Below are 15771 nucleotides of genomic sequence, written 5' to 3'. Positions count from 1 at the left end.
TTTTGATTTTTGCATCCTCCTGTTCTTGTCAGCCCAGTATCTTATGCAGGTTTTCCTTGTTTCGTCAGTTTGTATTTAGCTCCCTGGTTTCATTCAGTCTATGTTGTCTCATTGCTCTTGCTTATGTTAGAAGACTTGCCATGTTCCCGTTTGTGATTCCATAGCCAGTTTTGGTTTGCTAATTTGTGTCAAGGTTTTTGGATTTTTATTAATTTTGTCTTTAATCACATGCCTTGTTTACCCCAGCTATTTTTGCTTGCGGAAATAAATACCCCATATCTTTCTTTCCTGCACTTGGGTCCACATTTTTACCATAATAACCTCAACAACAGCGTAAAACACAGTCATAAAGCATTCAGCCAAACAAAAATTTGATACAAACAATTAATCCCTGGTGTTGCTTTAATAGTATTCATGAGGTTTAAATGTAAAAACAGAACTCAATCTATGAAAACTCAAAGCAGCCACAATAATATTAAAGAAACTTTTGTTTGTTTCCAATACGTGTATTTAAATCTATAAACACACAAACCTGAAAGAAGGAAAAATGAGCTCAGCAAATCAGCATTATTTACATCAGAAAAATACTGCATTTTTCATATGAAACAATTCAAAAGACATGTGTTGGATTCATGATCAAGCTACAAAAATGCTTGCAAGGCAGCAAAAACATTTGAAGCATAGTCAGTTGCAGACAGTTCAAGATAGCAAAAGCCTGCAGGCTGAAAACGTCTGACACTTTAAATGTTGCAATGAATCTTTGGCAAAGAGGCTGTGATTTATTTCTTTGGAGAATCTCTGACAGCTTAAAAGTTCCTAATGGCTTTTGAGGCAGAAAGAGGAGCCGTCGTGACACCGCAAGAGAAGCAAAAGATCCCGGGCGGCTGCAACACTAGACATAGAAACTATTTTAATAATCCAAATTTCAAACAGCAGTTAAAAATACTGTTGTATATATAGATATAAAAAGGACCATATATCTTATAATTTACACATTTCTACAGTATTTGCAGGTATAATGTTTAACAAATATGTACTGTAAATCTTCCAAGAAGAACTCAAATGACATGTTTGAAAGAAACTAAAATATATTTGCTTCCCTCTGAAAACAACAAGGCACTGGAGCATTTCTGATTTTTTTTTTTTTTTTGCTGAGAAATAATGCTATATAGTCTAGTTACAGCACAGTAAGGCAAATCCTAACATTTTGGCACATGTATCACGTGAGGCAGCTTGGCGAAATCAATATTGGTGACATAAATCAATTCATTCTATCATAAATATCACTTGTGACGAGTTAAGGCCTATTTGGGATAGTACCATGAATTACTTTGCACAATTGCAATTGGGAAAAGAAACAGATGTACTTTTACATCAACTTCACCTTCCGAGCCTAAAGGTCAGTTTAGACTGGGCAGAAGCTGTCTCAAAGGAGCACAATAAATCAGACAAATGCATAACTTGTGCTGCAGTTGCTACATTTTAGGTTAATATTTCAATCTGTTCAGCCGTCCACAGAATTCTTCCACTAAGTACATGAACTGCAAATAGGGATTTACACTCAGCAATAATACATTATATACACTTTTGTTTTTACTCCCACACTCCATCAATTGAAGGATCACCACCGTATTTGAGTTTGAATTTACTGTTTTCACTGTCTTTGTGGTTATATCATTGTGTTATACGTAAAGCGCTTTGTTACAGCAGCAGCTGTTGTGAAATGCGCCGTATGAATAAAGACTAAACGGAATTAGGTCAAATACAAAGGAATAAAAAGTGTTGTTTTTTTATCATGAAAGGGGAAAAAAGTGTTGTTTATATTTAATGATTTAATGAGTGGATTTTCACTCCCGAACGTTTGTGTAGCTCCTCTGACAGCACAACACCTTTGTCTACAGTGACCCTGAGGCATAATTTGTTTGCAGGCTTTGGGGCGGGTATGAGTCTTTGGTTGTGTTCGTGTTGCTTAGCTCTCTGCATGAGTCTCTGAGGGTATTAGGAGAGGCATTGCCCGATCATCGCCCTCCATCGGCCTCGCTGCATTCTGACTTTGCGGAGCGTCGTTTGGCACAGAGCCACACACTTCGGGATCCAGCTGAGGCGCCTTTTCTTCCTCGTGAGCCGGCGTGGCATTTCCTTCTGTCTTTCTCAGCTTCTCCTCTTCCTCCTGCTTCATCCGCCGCTCCTCAGCTTCTATTTCCTCAGTAGTGGGAATTGAGTTCTTCTTGGGTCTGCCTTTAGGCTTGGTTGGTGCCTCCTGACCTCCTTTGAGTACCTACAAATACACACATCATCTCTGTGGGCTGTTCTTGTAATGAATGGCCTCAGTCGTCAAAGGCGGTGAATGCTCGAGGTATATAGTCATTAAGAGAAGACATATGACTGCTGGATAGCCTTTTTGCACCCATTTATCTTTGGAGTCAACAATCTCACTTATTGACCCGACCCTTTTTGACAATGTGTTTGCTCACTTTTGTCATTACCATGATCACTCACACATCACGTTCTCCTTCGACCCTGCCCCCCCACAAGTGCGTCTTGATTACCTCAATCTGTCCACTTAACACATTAAAAACAAGGAAGACAGTGGAATCTCTAAAGTCAAATGCCCAAAAGCTTGTACAATTTCGAAAATTAACCAAAATGTATTAAAATATGCCTTTGAAGTTACGCTATATATATGGCACTAATATTATTTTTTAAATATTTAATTTACATTATTATTTATCTCTTTAGTAACAATACAAAAAAATTATTTGATAAAGTCAGAGTACATTTTGCTTCTTTATATTTTCTATGCCACATGAAGCAAAGGGGAGAATGACAACAACCATTGAATTGTAAATTGAACTAGACTGGGTTGATCTTTTTTTGTTTTGGTGCACGCAGAAGTATCCGGATTGTTTCTGTTCAAGTTAACTTACAGCAGTTAAAATGTTGCTTTAAAAAAATGAAGCACATGTTTTACAATGCTCACAGTTTTATTTACCGCTGCATTATTTCCAATGGCAAAATTAGACAGTAGAAGCAAATGAAAGAATATACACTTACCATCTTCTTCCACTTCATGCGCCTGTTTTGGTACCATGTCTTCACCTGAAGCTGTGTGAGACCAAGAGACTGTGCCAAGTCTAACCTGAAAGAAAATTAAATGATCACAATTGCTGTCTTAAAACCAATAGAGTAATGCCCTGTTTTGAATGACAGTTAGAGTCCCTAATGAAGTGAATGCATTGATTTTATTGACACAACCAGGAGTGCAATTTCTTTGAAACACACTGACTTTGAATCTTGCATCAAAGCTAGCAAGTGAGAAACGTCTTAGATCTGCAGCGCTTGAAACATCTGCAACCAGATCAGTAATGTGGTAAGTGGCTGCTTGGAGAAATAGTGAATGCATCCACCACATGTGTTTGGTCCATGACTAACAAGGCTACTGGCTGGCGTGTAATCTGATAGCCTTTCATTTAAGAAGGGGAGAAATGCTTATCTGAAAATGAGACTTTTTCTTGTTCTACTCTTCTCAAAGTCTTTTGGAAACAGGAAATCCGACCAATTATGCTTGTGTGTGTGCGGTTATGTGGGAGTGTGTGTGGTACTTTTATACTGTGTCCAAATTGAAAGAAAACAAGAAATAACTGTAAGATGAAACACCTCACTAACTAAAGGCCCTTTGTTTTGCGGAAATAGTTTGAGTGTATTTATTTACTAACTACTTCCTTTGGGGCTGTCACTAACCATTTAGTCTTGGGTGTAACCTAATGTAATTATTGCTGTTGCCATGATGCTAATGACGATGACGGCAGAAAGACTGCATAAAATCATTATTGCTCAAAGACAAAACCGTGTCTGTTTCAAGACTTCGTAGATGTTCAAACAAAAGAGACATTGTGTCATACCGATTCAGCACTGAGTAAAACAGTATCGATGATAGTAAGATTGAAACCATTTTAAATTGTGAGATTTCATCATCATAGCTCTGACCATTCATGTAATGTTTCACTGCATGCATATCGAAAATATATAAGAAGAATCAACTTCACTTCCAAGTTTTGCTTTTTTTTGTGGGTATGATGAAGAGCAAAATAACGACGATGATGGATACGGATCTTTGTACAATGTGGCTACGTCTGCTTGCATGGAAACAGAACAAGAAAGCTTAAATATACTTTTTTTGATGTAATGTTTTTGTATACTGTATTGGACCTTTCATGGGCTTATTAAGATGTGCTTTTTTAATCTTCATATCAGTGCTGGAATGCAATATTATTGTCAAGACAAAATTGTGGCTCAGCCATGCGTACACAAAAGGGGGGTTTGCTCACTGAGTTGTTTTGCCGTTGGCGATGTGATCTAAGACGAGCCATGGTGACTTTTCCAACACCTCTGGCCAAGTTAAAATGAGATATTTAATATTACATTTTGGGATTTCTTCCCAATTATGATTAGACACACTTTAATAGAGCCACACGTCAAAATCAATGTTCAAGCATGAATGTACGCAGGAAGATAAAGGTGTTTTTGTTACCTATCTATCCATCCAACAATTAAATGGTAAAATATTTTCCAACTTTACATCAAAACTTAAATATTGTCTGTCAGACAGCGTGGATTTGCAGGTAAAAAAAAGGCATGACTTACGTCATTTTGTTGTATAAAGTTATGAGTTTTTAATATACACCTGCAGGTTTTTGAAAGATCTGTAGTAATTCACTTTAACATTTGTTTGCGTTGGCCACCGTCCCCATTTTCATGAATGCGGCCATGTTTCTCCCCCCCCCCCCCCCCTTTTCTTTATTTTACCATTTAAGAGCTCCGGGGTGAAAACATTACTCTTGTCTGAACTAGAATGCTGAGGTAATTCTCTGGCTCAGCCAAAATTCACATTACGCGAGACATTCCCCACGGGACAAATAAAAAATTACGACATTAGCTTAACCACGTCTTGATAATTGCGTTTGCGGCTTTGTGAAGATGTGTGCATGTGTATGTGTTATATTTTTGAAATGTACTCTATGCCAGGTATCCTGATTATCAAAATACCACATTTGAGTGATGCATGTATGCCCATTAAAATGCTCCTGCATCAGGTTGAGTAGAATGTTTTTGTTTGCTTTTGTTTTTAGAGCTGTGTCTGTTGTATGTTGATGATTACTGGTAAAAGCATTTGCTACACCTATACATGCATCATGTCTTTGCATAACTCCAAATGCTCAGTTTGGATTGGCACCATGAGCAAAGTGTATAACGTAGCTTTATTTCTGGAAAGTAAGCAAACTGCACTCATGGTGCAGTAGTACACTTGTCTGACTTCTTTGAAGGTGGCTTGTAAATGGAAACGGCCATGCTGGGCTCCACAAAAGTGTTAAGTTTAAAATTGATACCAGGTAAACAAGTAGGAGGCTTTGATTGTATTCAGGAGGAAAGAGTGTCACACACTGGGTGTGTTAGTTTCCTGCCAAGGTACAATAAATGACCATTGCATGTAAATCTAACTGAAATATTTGTTTGAAAGAAAACATCATCTAGGAGTAAAAACAAACACGTTATCTTTTTGGTGGGACATCTGTGTAAGTGAGAGAGTGAAAGAGAGTGAAGTCTCTTATTATTATTTACTAAACCAACCTGTCAGGTGTGGACAAGTACTTCTGCTTCTGGAACTTCTTCTCCAGGCCCATCAGCTGCAGTTCAGTGAAGATGGTGCGGCTGCGACGGGGCTTTTTCAGGCGGGGTGTGCTGCGTTCTGTCTCTGAGTCGCTGCTGATACTGAGAGGCGTTTGGCTGGGCGACGGCTCGGAGCCTCGGCCGTGCTGCGGTGACAGCAGGGGAAGGTGGGGTGGCACTCCACTGGGGGATGGTGGCGTGTGTGGCAGGTGGTGGCCTAGGTGGTTTGGAGGCTGCCTTGTGATGACCGAGAGGAGCGGGTAGGCACGCAACGACGACCCTGAGAAATCATACACACACACACATACACGCACAGTATGTAAGTGACATATACCAACTAATAAAGCAGGGTCACTGTGAGTTTTAAGGAAGCTCTTATTCCTTATCGACCGCGTGTAATTGCTCAATTATTAATTGCCCAGCATTTTCTATGAAAAGTGTTTTCCTCTTGACCTCACTCTTGTAAAGGGCACTGACCCCGATGACGCAGTCTTGTGTTTTACACCGCTCCCCTTGACCCTTCACATGAATGATTATTTTGCAGAGGATGTTAAATATGACAGAATGATGTACACACCCACACTGAATGAGCTGTAAGAAAAAAAAACAAGCTAATCTGATAAACTCATTTTACCCCTCTCTCCTGTGATCGCTCACTCTTCTTTTATATGCAGTCATGCAAGTGCACACAGTCAAACTTGCCCTCTATCAGCACACACAAAGCAGCAAGACGCCAGAATCAATAAAAAGTAACACTTGTCTGGAGCCAGTGGGAGGGAAGGGAAAAGGGCAAGCAAGAGGTTTAACTGAATGAATGTGGCGGTTCAATGAAAGTCAATGTCAAACGGTATCTGCCAGAAACATCTTTACGGCCCGACGAACAGCAGAGTAACAGTCATCCTCCAAGCAAACTGGAACTTTGTGGCTTTGTAATACTGACGGTCCATTTCTGCATCGGGTTATTGCTGTCAAGATGAAATGTATGTACACACGCACAAACACACCCTCACACAGAGAGCACAGCGCAGGAGTTTTTAACACGTCTGCCTCGCAGTCAAGAGGTTATGAGGTCGACACTATGGGCCAGTCCAGGGTGGACCCCCAAAGAGAGCTGATATAGGCGCCAGCCCACCCGTGACCCTTGTGATGACAAGCCCAAGACAAAAATGAATAAACGGATAGCTTATACACACTCATACACACACATTTGTGGCAGGTGAACACAAATCCCCCACTTATCCACTAATGCACCGGCACCGGCAACGTGACATCGAATCTGCCTTTTTATGTATTAGTGTTCCGCTGACAAATGGGCCACTTAGAGGAAGAATGAGCATGCCTTGTCTAGCAAGGCCTATAAAGATGCTTACATTCTGCATAACCTGCCCTGATGTACATTACAAGAAACAGAGCGCAAACACGATAATAGAAGTTGTCACGCAGAGCATGCATTCTCCATATATGCACACACTCTACACATACACACGTACACACATACAGACACGGACGCAAGCATATAAACAGAGACAGTACCTGCGGCTGATGATGACATCATGTTAAGGTGCTGAGGTCATACAAATCCTCCAACATGCTGTTACAACAGGCCTAGACAAGATAGTTTTTTTTGTATTTGTGTGCACAGCTACTACTTACATTTTATCACAATGTGTTTCTAACTATGAATCACCTCCGCTGGCACTTACGATATCAAGTCATAAACATGAGTCGTATTGCTGCCGAGGCTGTTGAACGACATAAGGGGGATTTTATTCAGGAGGGGGCGGACAAAGAGAAGACATCTTGTCAGCTTGACGTTTGAGCGGGAGGCACACAAAGAAGGCGTAAAAGAAGAGAACGTTAACGTCACTGGTGACTTTCCACTGACAGCATGAGCTCGCATTTGACACGCTGTTGACAAGCGCCACGTCCTGTCAATAGGCTACAAATAAACTGTTTAAGGAACTGCAAAGAGCAGTCGTGCAACGGATACGCTTGATAATCAAGGTCGCTATGTAAGAAATGCTTACGGTAACCATTACGGCTAAGAATAGATCAAGACATTCAAGTTTTTTTATTTTTTATTACAGGTACTATCAACAACATTTCCTGCATTGGACACGTACAATCTCGTTAACTTCATGTTAAAGAATTTAGAAGAGAAACATACAAACAAATGTCTGTTACACTTGGACCTGAATATTTTCCAGCAGTACGCTTGAAATGCAAGTGTATGCATGTTGGACCGTGTCAAAAAGCATTTCAACTTTGCGCAATGTAACCAATGCATTTTAAAACACATATCGACAAAGTTTTTGGGGATTTTTACTTTTGTCAAGAAAAACAAGAGAATAAAATATAGATTTTTTTGGTGGTGAGAAAAACTTATATTTCTGTGTAATCAAACCATGTGCAAAGAAAATGACAGTTATTAATTTTTGAAATATAATTTTGGTAAGGATAAAATAAATATTCAGGTAATTATTTTTATTCTGTATGTAAAAATAACATTTAAAAAAAATAGAAATACGTACAGTTTGTTGTTTTTTGGGGGGTGGTTATAAAACAAATTATAAACTGATTACATTCGTGTGAGAACAGGCTTGTGTGTAAAAGATTTATATTTGATCTGTACACAGTATGCCATCTATACTTATTCGTTTTTTTTTTTTTTTGTCTAATATATCATTTATTTGGCATTGTTCCGTGCAATCTTCTGCTTGAATTCAAATATTTTGTGGAAACTATCCTAATGAAGTCACGCTCTCTAAAATGCATAAAATTGTGGCATTAAAAAACAAATATGATGATATGCCACAAAACCTTTACTCTACTACAAGTACTTTTCTCATAATGCCTTAATTGAATTGTTCTATAAGGTTTCAGAAAAAGTTCCTCTTTGATTGAATTAATGTTTTATTTGAAAAGCCTCAACCTAAGTGAGGAAGCAGACTGTCGTTAAACAACTATAAAACACAAAACAATGTGTCTCAGATAAATGAATAGGTCTTGAGTTATTTACTGTGGTTGGTTGTGTGGTTCGCTGATCAAAGTTAATCTTAAATGGAAAGTGCATGTGTGCGTGTGGGCACGTGTGCATGCATGTGTGCGTGTGTGTGTACGTGTATGTGTATGTGTATGTGTATGTGCGAGTGCGAGTGCGAGTGCGTGTGCATGTGCATGTGCGTGTGCGTGCGTGCATACTTGCCTGTATGTGTTGACATGGGTGTAATCAAGTCTAACAAGGCAGCATTATGCTTAATAGGAACCTTTATTGTCTGACACAGATTTGGGGTTTAAGATGGGATGAAAACTCTTTTGCTGGCTTGGATTTCACTTTGAGCCTGTACAAAAGCCAGTGCACACATGTGAATGCATGCACAAACACACTTTTCTTGTTTTGATAGGATTTTTCACCATGCTGACAAGTGAAATTGGGCCACAGAGGATGTTCAGCTAAAAGCTTTGGCCCAACTCTCCCTTATAAAATATTGCATGCTTCCATTATGTTGTTTGTTTTTTAAAATGCCTAATCCATTTAGCATTTGTGTTAAAAAAAAGAAACCACACTGAAGAACTGGCTGGGAAACAGATAAGCAATCCAAAAGCAACAATTGGTTATCAGTTGCAACTGTCGGGTTCTTTGACACCTGTGAGCTTTAGTGGCATCTGCTGGTAATAGGTGGTCATGACACCCATCAAGCCCTCAACGATTCAGTGCAAAACTTTCACTGCTGAGGCCCACATCACTCTGACAGCTTCTATATCAAGCACTAAAGGCAATAGATGTTGAAGAATATAGTGTGTCTCGCACCCCGCAGCTCCAAATAAGTGGGCACTGTGTTCCAGTGCCCCAAAGCAGGTTACTGTATCCATCGGAGCGTGTGGTGCCAGTATTAATGCTCTCCCGCATACACCATATCACAAGGATGAGGGGATCACCCCTCCTATTTTTGTATCCCCCACCCACCCATCACCACTGTCATCATCAAGTTGCACCAGTTATTATTGCAGACTTTGAGCAATTATATTTAATGGTTAGTGGAGCAGGCAGTAGACTTTGACTGCATGGAAGCTACAATATTTGGAAGACCCCCGTTCATGAATTGTTCTATCTATCTATCTATCTATCTATCTATCTATCTATCTATCTATCTATCTATCTATCTATCTATCTATCTATCTATCTATCTATCTATCTATCTATCTATCTATCTATCTATCTATCTATCTATCTATCCTATGATCCTTCCTGTTTTTATTGCCCTTCTTCACATTTTAAGAAATCATTTGAAGTTGAATAATTTTAATTAATGTATATTTGTTAGTCTTAATTAAAACATTAAAGTCATTTTAATTTTTGAATTTTAGTGAGATGCCATAAGCTATAATTACTTAACATAACTTCACCTAACTTTCTCATATCATCAGACGCCCCAAATCAAAAGCGATGTTCAGATATACAGGCGTGATCTATAACCTCTCCAAGTGAGTCTACATTAAAGTTAATTTTGTGGCTTCATTGGAGACCAAAAGTTGTATACAAGTAGAATAAAATAGGGTTTAATTGACGAAATATAATAGAAGCAATAATTATTAGTGGGCACAGCGATGAAACTTGTTTAATAGCAGCTGGTTTACAACTTTTATCAGCCAAATATTTGTAATAAACACGTCACCTTCTGTATGAATCAATTTTTGCGAGAGTAACATTAAAATAAGCTGTGCATTACAGTGGCCGATAGAGCGTAATAAAGGTGCGTAAAAGTGGCCGCGCGCTGAACCCACAATTCGACCCACACTTTCTAGGAATGAATCAGGTGAGTTAAATGAACATTTTCCTTACCCGTGCAAGAGTGAAGCGGTTTCGGTCGGACGATGAGCGACGGGCACACAGAGTAGAGAGAAAACTTCTCGAAATAATCACAAGCCTCTTTGGAGAGGATCTCGTCGATCATGAAGGTCTTGTAGCGTCGCCTGGCAGCCTTCAGCTGACCGGGGGATGAAAGCCTCACCTCGGCTTGACAGTGCATGCTGGCTCCCTGAGTGAAAAGGGTCGAAATAACTGCAAGAAGACTTTTTAAGCGAGGAGGGGGAGAGGTCACACCACTTCGCTACACTACGACTATCGCTACACTCATTTTGTGTTAATATTCGTTGGCGATGAAGCGGACTGAGATACGCGCTCACTCTCATCCACTTGTATATAACCACCACAGCTCTTTCCCTCTTATTCTCTCTCTCTTTCGCTCACGCTTCCTCGATCTGCACCCGCCCTCCGCTGATGGACTGTCGCGACTGAAACCAATCGCGGACGACGAGCTCCATTCATTTCGATCGTACCTTTTTTTTTTTTCATTTGTAGAATTTAATTGAACACATCCGAACGCTCCCTAAATAGTTTAGTGTAGGCTCGATTCACATTCAGTTTGATTGCGTTTTATTTATTATACAACACTGAAATTAATTTTACATTTTGTCATTTGAAGTAATATGCAACCCAGCACAAGATAATTACGATTTAAAAAAAAAAAAGAAACGTCTTGACCGTACTCAGAGTTTTTGGACACCGCTATAAAATAAAACAACTCAAGGGGAAACGTTTAAAATTGATGTTTGTGCACTGCCCAAAACATTTTTTCCCAACATTTTATCCATTCTAATCAAGTAGAGTACGACTCAATGATGAGCATAATTATTTTTGTAAAGTTGTGGTAGTTTGGCGTTTTTCTACAGGGAAAATTGTCAACATATTAAATACGGTACACGATTATTTTGTGAAAATACACTACAGCTATTACTAATGTTACTAAAACCAAGAATTCATTGTTATTACAGCATCACTAATTATTCAAACAGCCATTATTATTCTTGATCTCTTAATTTGATTTTTACTGGTGTTTTAACAATTAATACAACGGAAAGATATAATTAAAAGTTGAAGCTTAACATTTACATGGTTTGAATGGGTTTCTGATCTTGATAATAAAAATAACGCCCTGACTAGACAGGGTTACTTATTTTAAAGGTAAAAAGTAAAATGAAATAATGTTCTCTAAAGAAAATTACTGCAGTCATAATACAGACTTGGTGGTCACTCCATTAGGGACAGCTGCACAATGTAATCATGCACACAAAATAATGACAAAACACAATAAATATTTTAAGTACTTATGATTTTTTTAATGCTTCTATATTGAATATTGTGAGACTATTGTACCACTGTACCGAATGATGTGGCCAGTATGTGTCTAATTCAAGTGCAACAGTTCTCTAGGTCCAATTGGAATAAAGCTATAAACACACACACAAAAAAAAACATTTTGTCAAAAGAAACAAAAAAAGACCTCTGACAAGATAAAAGTCTTGTGCTTGATACAGTTTAGTTTAATTTGATTTATGAATTGTGTAGGTGCACCAGATTTTTATGACCCATAAATACCGGTAGTAATTTCACTACATTTAGCTATCAGCTATCAGGAAGAACACTCATCACGGTATTCAAACATAATTTATTGGAAGCTGGTTGTTGAAGGTTGGGTATGTGATGTTTGTTATTGCAATGTTGGGGAATTTAAGTGGGACCCAGTAGCTAGCAGGCTGCCTAATCTGGCTGCTTCGGAGCAGGAGACGCCAGCAAGATCAAGCAATTAAAGCAGCTAATACCACCACATGTGTCACAATAATAATAATAATAAAGGCCTTCCGCCTAACACCCTGCAGAGGATAGATTTGATTAGATCATACAGAAGCGTGTAAGTGCACCTTTCTTGCCACATGAGGCCGACGCTTTAATTGTTCCCGTATACAACCAGGTGGCGTTTAAGCACTTTCGGAAGGCTAGATTATGACCTTAGCGTATTTAGCTATGGGATATGATCATCACTTTGTTGCCGAGACACCTGGGCAGGGATGCAAAAACAACGCTAGAAACATTAGATCCATCAGATCAAAGCGGTTCCTATTCCAGGAGGATTGTACCAGAATAGCTGGTCTGCATCCACGTTGTGGTAACAAGAAACACCTCCACGTAATTGCACGTAGCGGAGTGAAGAGAGTGGGTGACAAATCCACATCAAGCCTTGAAAACATCCTAAATAGAAAGGTCACATGTAGAAGCTGATCATGTGGCTGGGATACATTTACCGTGGTAATTGGCTTCATTCAAAGGATATGCGTGGCGCCACCTGTAGATTACTTCCTAACCCACAGCACAAGCATATTAGTTACACAGTGGGCCATTTATAGGTGCACATAAGGCCACGCGTTCCACGCAGCCCCAGTGTACAATAGTTTGTGCAATGATGAAAGAGAACACAAATGTTAAGCCAAACAATGTTTGTATTTATGATCACTTTAAAACATTATGAGTTTGTCTTACAAAAAGAAGGTTAAAAAAATAAAAAGGAACATAATTAGTGGGCTCACATTGCATTATAAATCGTGCTGGTGGATTCTGTTTTTGGAATTTACATTAATACTGTACATATACTTCGAGCACCGTTTTTTTTTTTCCCCAAATACAAAAGGGTGAGCTATGACCTTTTCTATCAACTTAAACAAGATTCACATTTCTGTTATTGGCCAGATGTGATCTGTGAGCTAAGTCACATGAGATTTAAAAGTATTATAAAAGTAGACAAAAGAAAAGATTAAGATTTTTTTTTGTTCAGTTCATGTACAAAACAACCTGAGCATATACCAATATCATCTGCATAATCATAAATAAGTCTCTTTCGTCTCTTACATCAGTAGCGTCTCCACCTACTATCTTGATAACCGCGGTTACCGCTCATGTTATCGTGGTGCCTGCTGCCTCCCCTGCCATCGTAGTGACGGCCGCCGCCCCCCCAAGCGTTCTGTTGGTGATAGTCGTTCCTGTTGTATTGCTGCTGCTGCTGTCTGTGGGAGTCTCGAAAATAAAAGTTTACCATGGCGTGCTTCTGCAGACTATCAGGGGATAAAAAAGATCTTGGAGGAGTGTATTGAGGAGATGAGAACTGCTGAGACACCCTGTAAAAGCAACATCATGAAATATTCAGCCCCTCATCAAGCAGACAAAAATGTGACATGAACCGGTGTCAGCGGCTTGAACTAAACCACTTGTCAGTGGGTGGCCTCACCTCAATCCGTGGGGATCAGGAGTACTAGAAGGACTGGTGCTCCCACTACTGTTGCTGTGGGTGCTGCCTAATTGGGGTATAAAAAAAATTGCCATTAGTTGCAGATAGAATCTTACCAAATAGACATGCTACTGTAAATACAGTACTATATTTTCACACGTACTTTTAAATAGTAATTCAAGATAGAGTGGTACCTTGATTTACAACTATAGGGCTATCATCATAGGACATTTTCAATTTATTGGATAACATTTTAATTTGCAGCTGTAGCTTTTTACAAGTGGTCTCATTTTCTATACTGTTGTCATAGCCTTCTTTTAAGGGAATTTCCTCAATTCTGGGACAAGCACGAGTCCTAAACAAAGCATTCTTAGTTCATGTGCCCAGTAGTACTGAAAGCACTAAATACTATTTTAATACTATTAATATTTAGTATTTCACTCGACACTTGAGTTACCACTCAGTTAGTTCATGTTGCTGAGTTCATTGCACGCAGGAAGTAAATAGCATGCATAGCTGGCAAAACGTTATTCTAAGAACTGCATCCATGTAAATCCTCTCAAATTCCGATTAAGAGGCATTTTCTTAAAATATATCTATGTTGCGGTTCATATTAATGCTTCAGGTGCATTATTTATGTGCTGCAACGAAAATGTCATTTCCTAACTCAATTTCTGCATGGCTGATGGAATATCTGATAATACGTCGATGTGTAGACTTGCATCCGGTTTAAGATGAATTTGTTTTTTATGTTAGACAAATTTCTATTCTGGGAAGATCACAGACTAAGCTCAAAGGAATACCCCCCCCCCCCCTTCAAAAGGTTTAAATTACGTCACACAAAACAAGTAACTTTTTATTCTGAATGAGTTCGAGACACGATGAAAACTCGAGACACGGTTACCACTTCATCTGCTTGGTGGCTGGGTGCTTGTAATGCTTCCAATGCAACTTGAACTGGAGAATTACCAGCGTAATTTGTGTGTGGGAAGAAAAAAAAAAAAAAAAACGACTTTTGCGCAAACGTAACATACCTGAACGGAATTGCACATGGATCGTTCTACCATACAGCGACGTTCCGTTTAGAAGCTGCATGGCATACGGCACCGACTCCTCGTGTTTGTACACGGCAAAGCCAAACGTTTTCTGTTTGCCATAGCCGTCTTTTGGAATTTTGGTTTTGATGAGAGGTCCTGCCTGCTGAGAGAGTTTTGTTAAAGTTGTGGCTAAAGAGCTGCTGCTAGCATGTTTTGCTAGCCGAAGCTAGCATGTTTTGTTAGCTGATGCTAGGATGTTTGCTAGCCGGTGCTAGCATGTTTTGCTAGCTGATGCTAGCATGTTTGGGTAACATAGTTTAAATGATAAACATGATTCTCAATTGCTTGGATTGCACTCTTAAATTTTAACTTTGAAAGCGAAGTATTTTTTCAGCGAAGGCATTTATCGTTAACTGTGTCATTTGAGGACTTCTTTCGATCGGCAGGATGGTGCAAGGCAGCCAGAACTCGCAAGGGATTAGCAAAAGCCGTCTTGCAAGTAAAACATTACCTGTAAGAAAAGCTCGAATAGAAGCTCCTCCGTCACTCGTATATCCAAATTCCTTATAAAAAGCGTCCGGTCAGCTTCGTCTTCGATCCCCATCGTAATGTATCTAATTTGGCCCTACTGCAGGAGATGCTAACAAACACAAGTTTATCAAAAGCTTTGATACAAACGAAACTAGGCCTGTGACGTCATGTTCGAAGGGGACCTTTGCCACTGTCTTTCTCGCTCTAAGATAATAGCGTAATTGTTTCTATAAGTGTGCATTACTGCCACCTGCTGTGCCGGGTGATCAATGCGATGCTTGACACAACTACTTCATTAAAAATGTATTGCCAATTGTTTTTGAGAATCTTTTGTAACAACTAAATATAGGGTTATTCCACACTCACACCACCAGATTTTAGAATTTTTCACAGTTCGTCATTGATTTTTTGAGGGG

At 39.2% G+C, this 15771-nt stretch overlaps 2 protein-coding genes across 2 annotated transcripts; both read right to left on the bottom strand.

The window, feature by feature from the left end:
• Positions 1 to 987: 987 nt before the first annotated feature.
• On the bottom strand, positions 988 to 10964 carry barx2 (BARX homeobox 2). Its single transcript, XM_088381818.1, has 4 exons — positions 10511 to 10964; positions 5629 to 5947; positions 3055 to 3139; positions 988 to 2278 (listed from the first exon to the last, which is right to left on the bottom strand). The coding sequence occupies exons 1-4, from the start codon at positions 10695 to 10697 to the stop codon at positions 1970 to 1972; spliced, it is 900 nt and encodes a 299-aa protein (XP_088237944.1). The 5' UTR covers positions 10698 to 10964; the 3' UTR covers positions 988 to 1969.
• A 2023-nt stretch (positions 10965 to 12987) lies between these two features.
• On the bottom strand, positions 12988 to 15554 carry rbm7 (RNA binding motif protein 7). The gene is made up of 4 exons (XM_088381829.1): positions 15336 to 15554; positions 14822 to 14984; positions 13788 to 13854; positions 12988 to 13677 (listed from the first exon to the last, which is right to left on the bottom strand). Exons 1-4 carry the CDS (start codon positions 15426 to 15428, stop codon positions 13413 to 13415), a joined length of 588 nt encoding a protein of 195 aa, XP_088237955.1. The 5' UTR covers positions 15429 to 15554; the 3' UTR covers positions 12988 to 13412.
• Positions 15555 to 15771: the final 217 nt, after the last annotated feature.

This window comes from Syngnathus floridae, chromosome 7, assembly GCF_059516105.1.
Source record: "Syngnathus floridae isolate MCC-2025c chromosome 7, RoL_Sflo_1.0, whole genome shotgun sequence".
Classification (NCBI taxonomy): Eukaryota; Metazoa; Chordata; class Actinopteri; order Syngnathiformes; family Syngnathidae; genus Syngnathus; species Syngnathus floridae.
This window is presented reverse-complemented; position numbering and strand designations above follow the sequence as displayed.

Coding starts and splice junctions, on each gene's coding strand:
- barx2 (XM_088381818.1), bottom strand. CDS start 10,697: ATGCACTGTCAAGCCGAGGTGAGGCTTTCATCCCCCGGTCAGCTGAAG. Junction 3,140..5,628: donor TACTTGTCCACACCTGACAG/GTTGGTTTAGTA, acceptor ATTTTCTTTCAG/GTTAGACTTGGCACAGTCTC. Junction 2,279..3,054: donor GCATGAAGTGGAAGAAGATG/GTAAGTGTATAT, acceptor GTGTATTTGTAG/GTACTCAAAGGAGGTCAGGA.
- rbm7 (XM_088381829.1), bottom strand. CDS start 15,428: ATGGGGATCGAAGACGAAGCTGACCGGACGCTTTTTATAAGGAATTTG. Junction 14,985..15,335: donor TATTCGAGCTTTTCTTACAG/GTAATGTTTTAC, acceptor CTCTCTCAGCAG/GCAGGACCTCTCATCAAAAC. Junction 13,678..13,787: donor CCTGATCCCCACGGATTGAG/GTGAGGCCACCC, acceptor TTGCTTTTACAG/GGTGTCTCAGCAGTTCTCAT.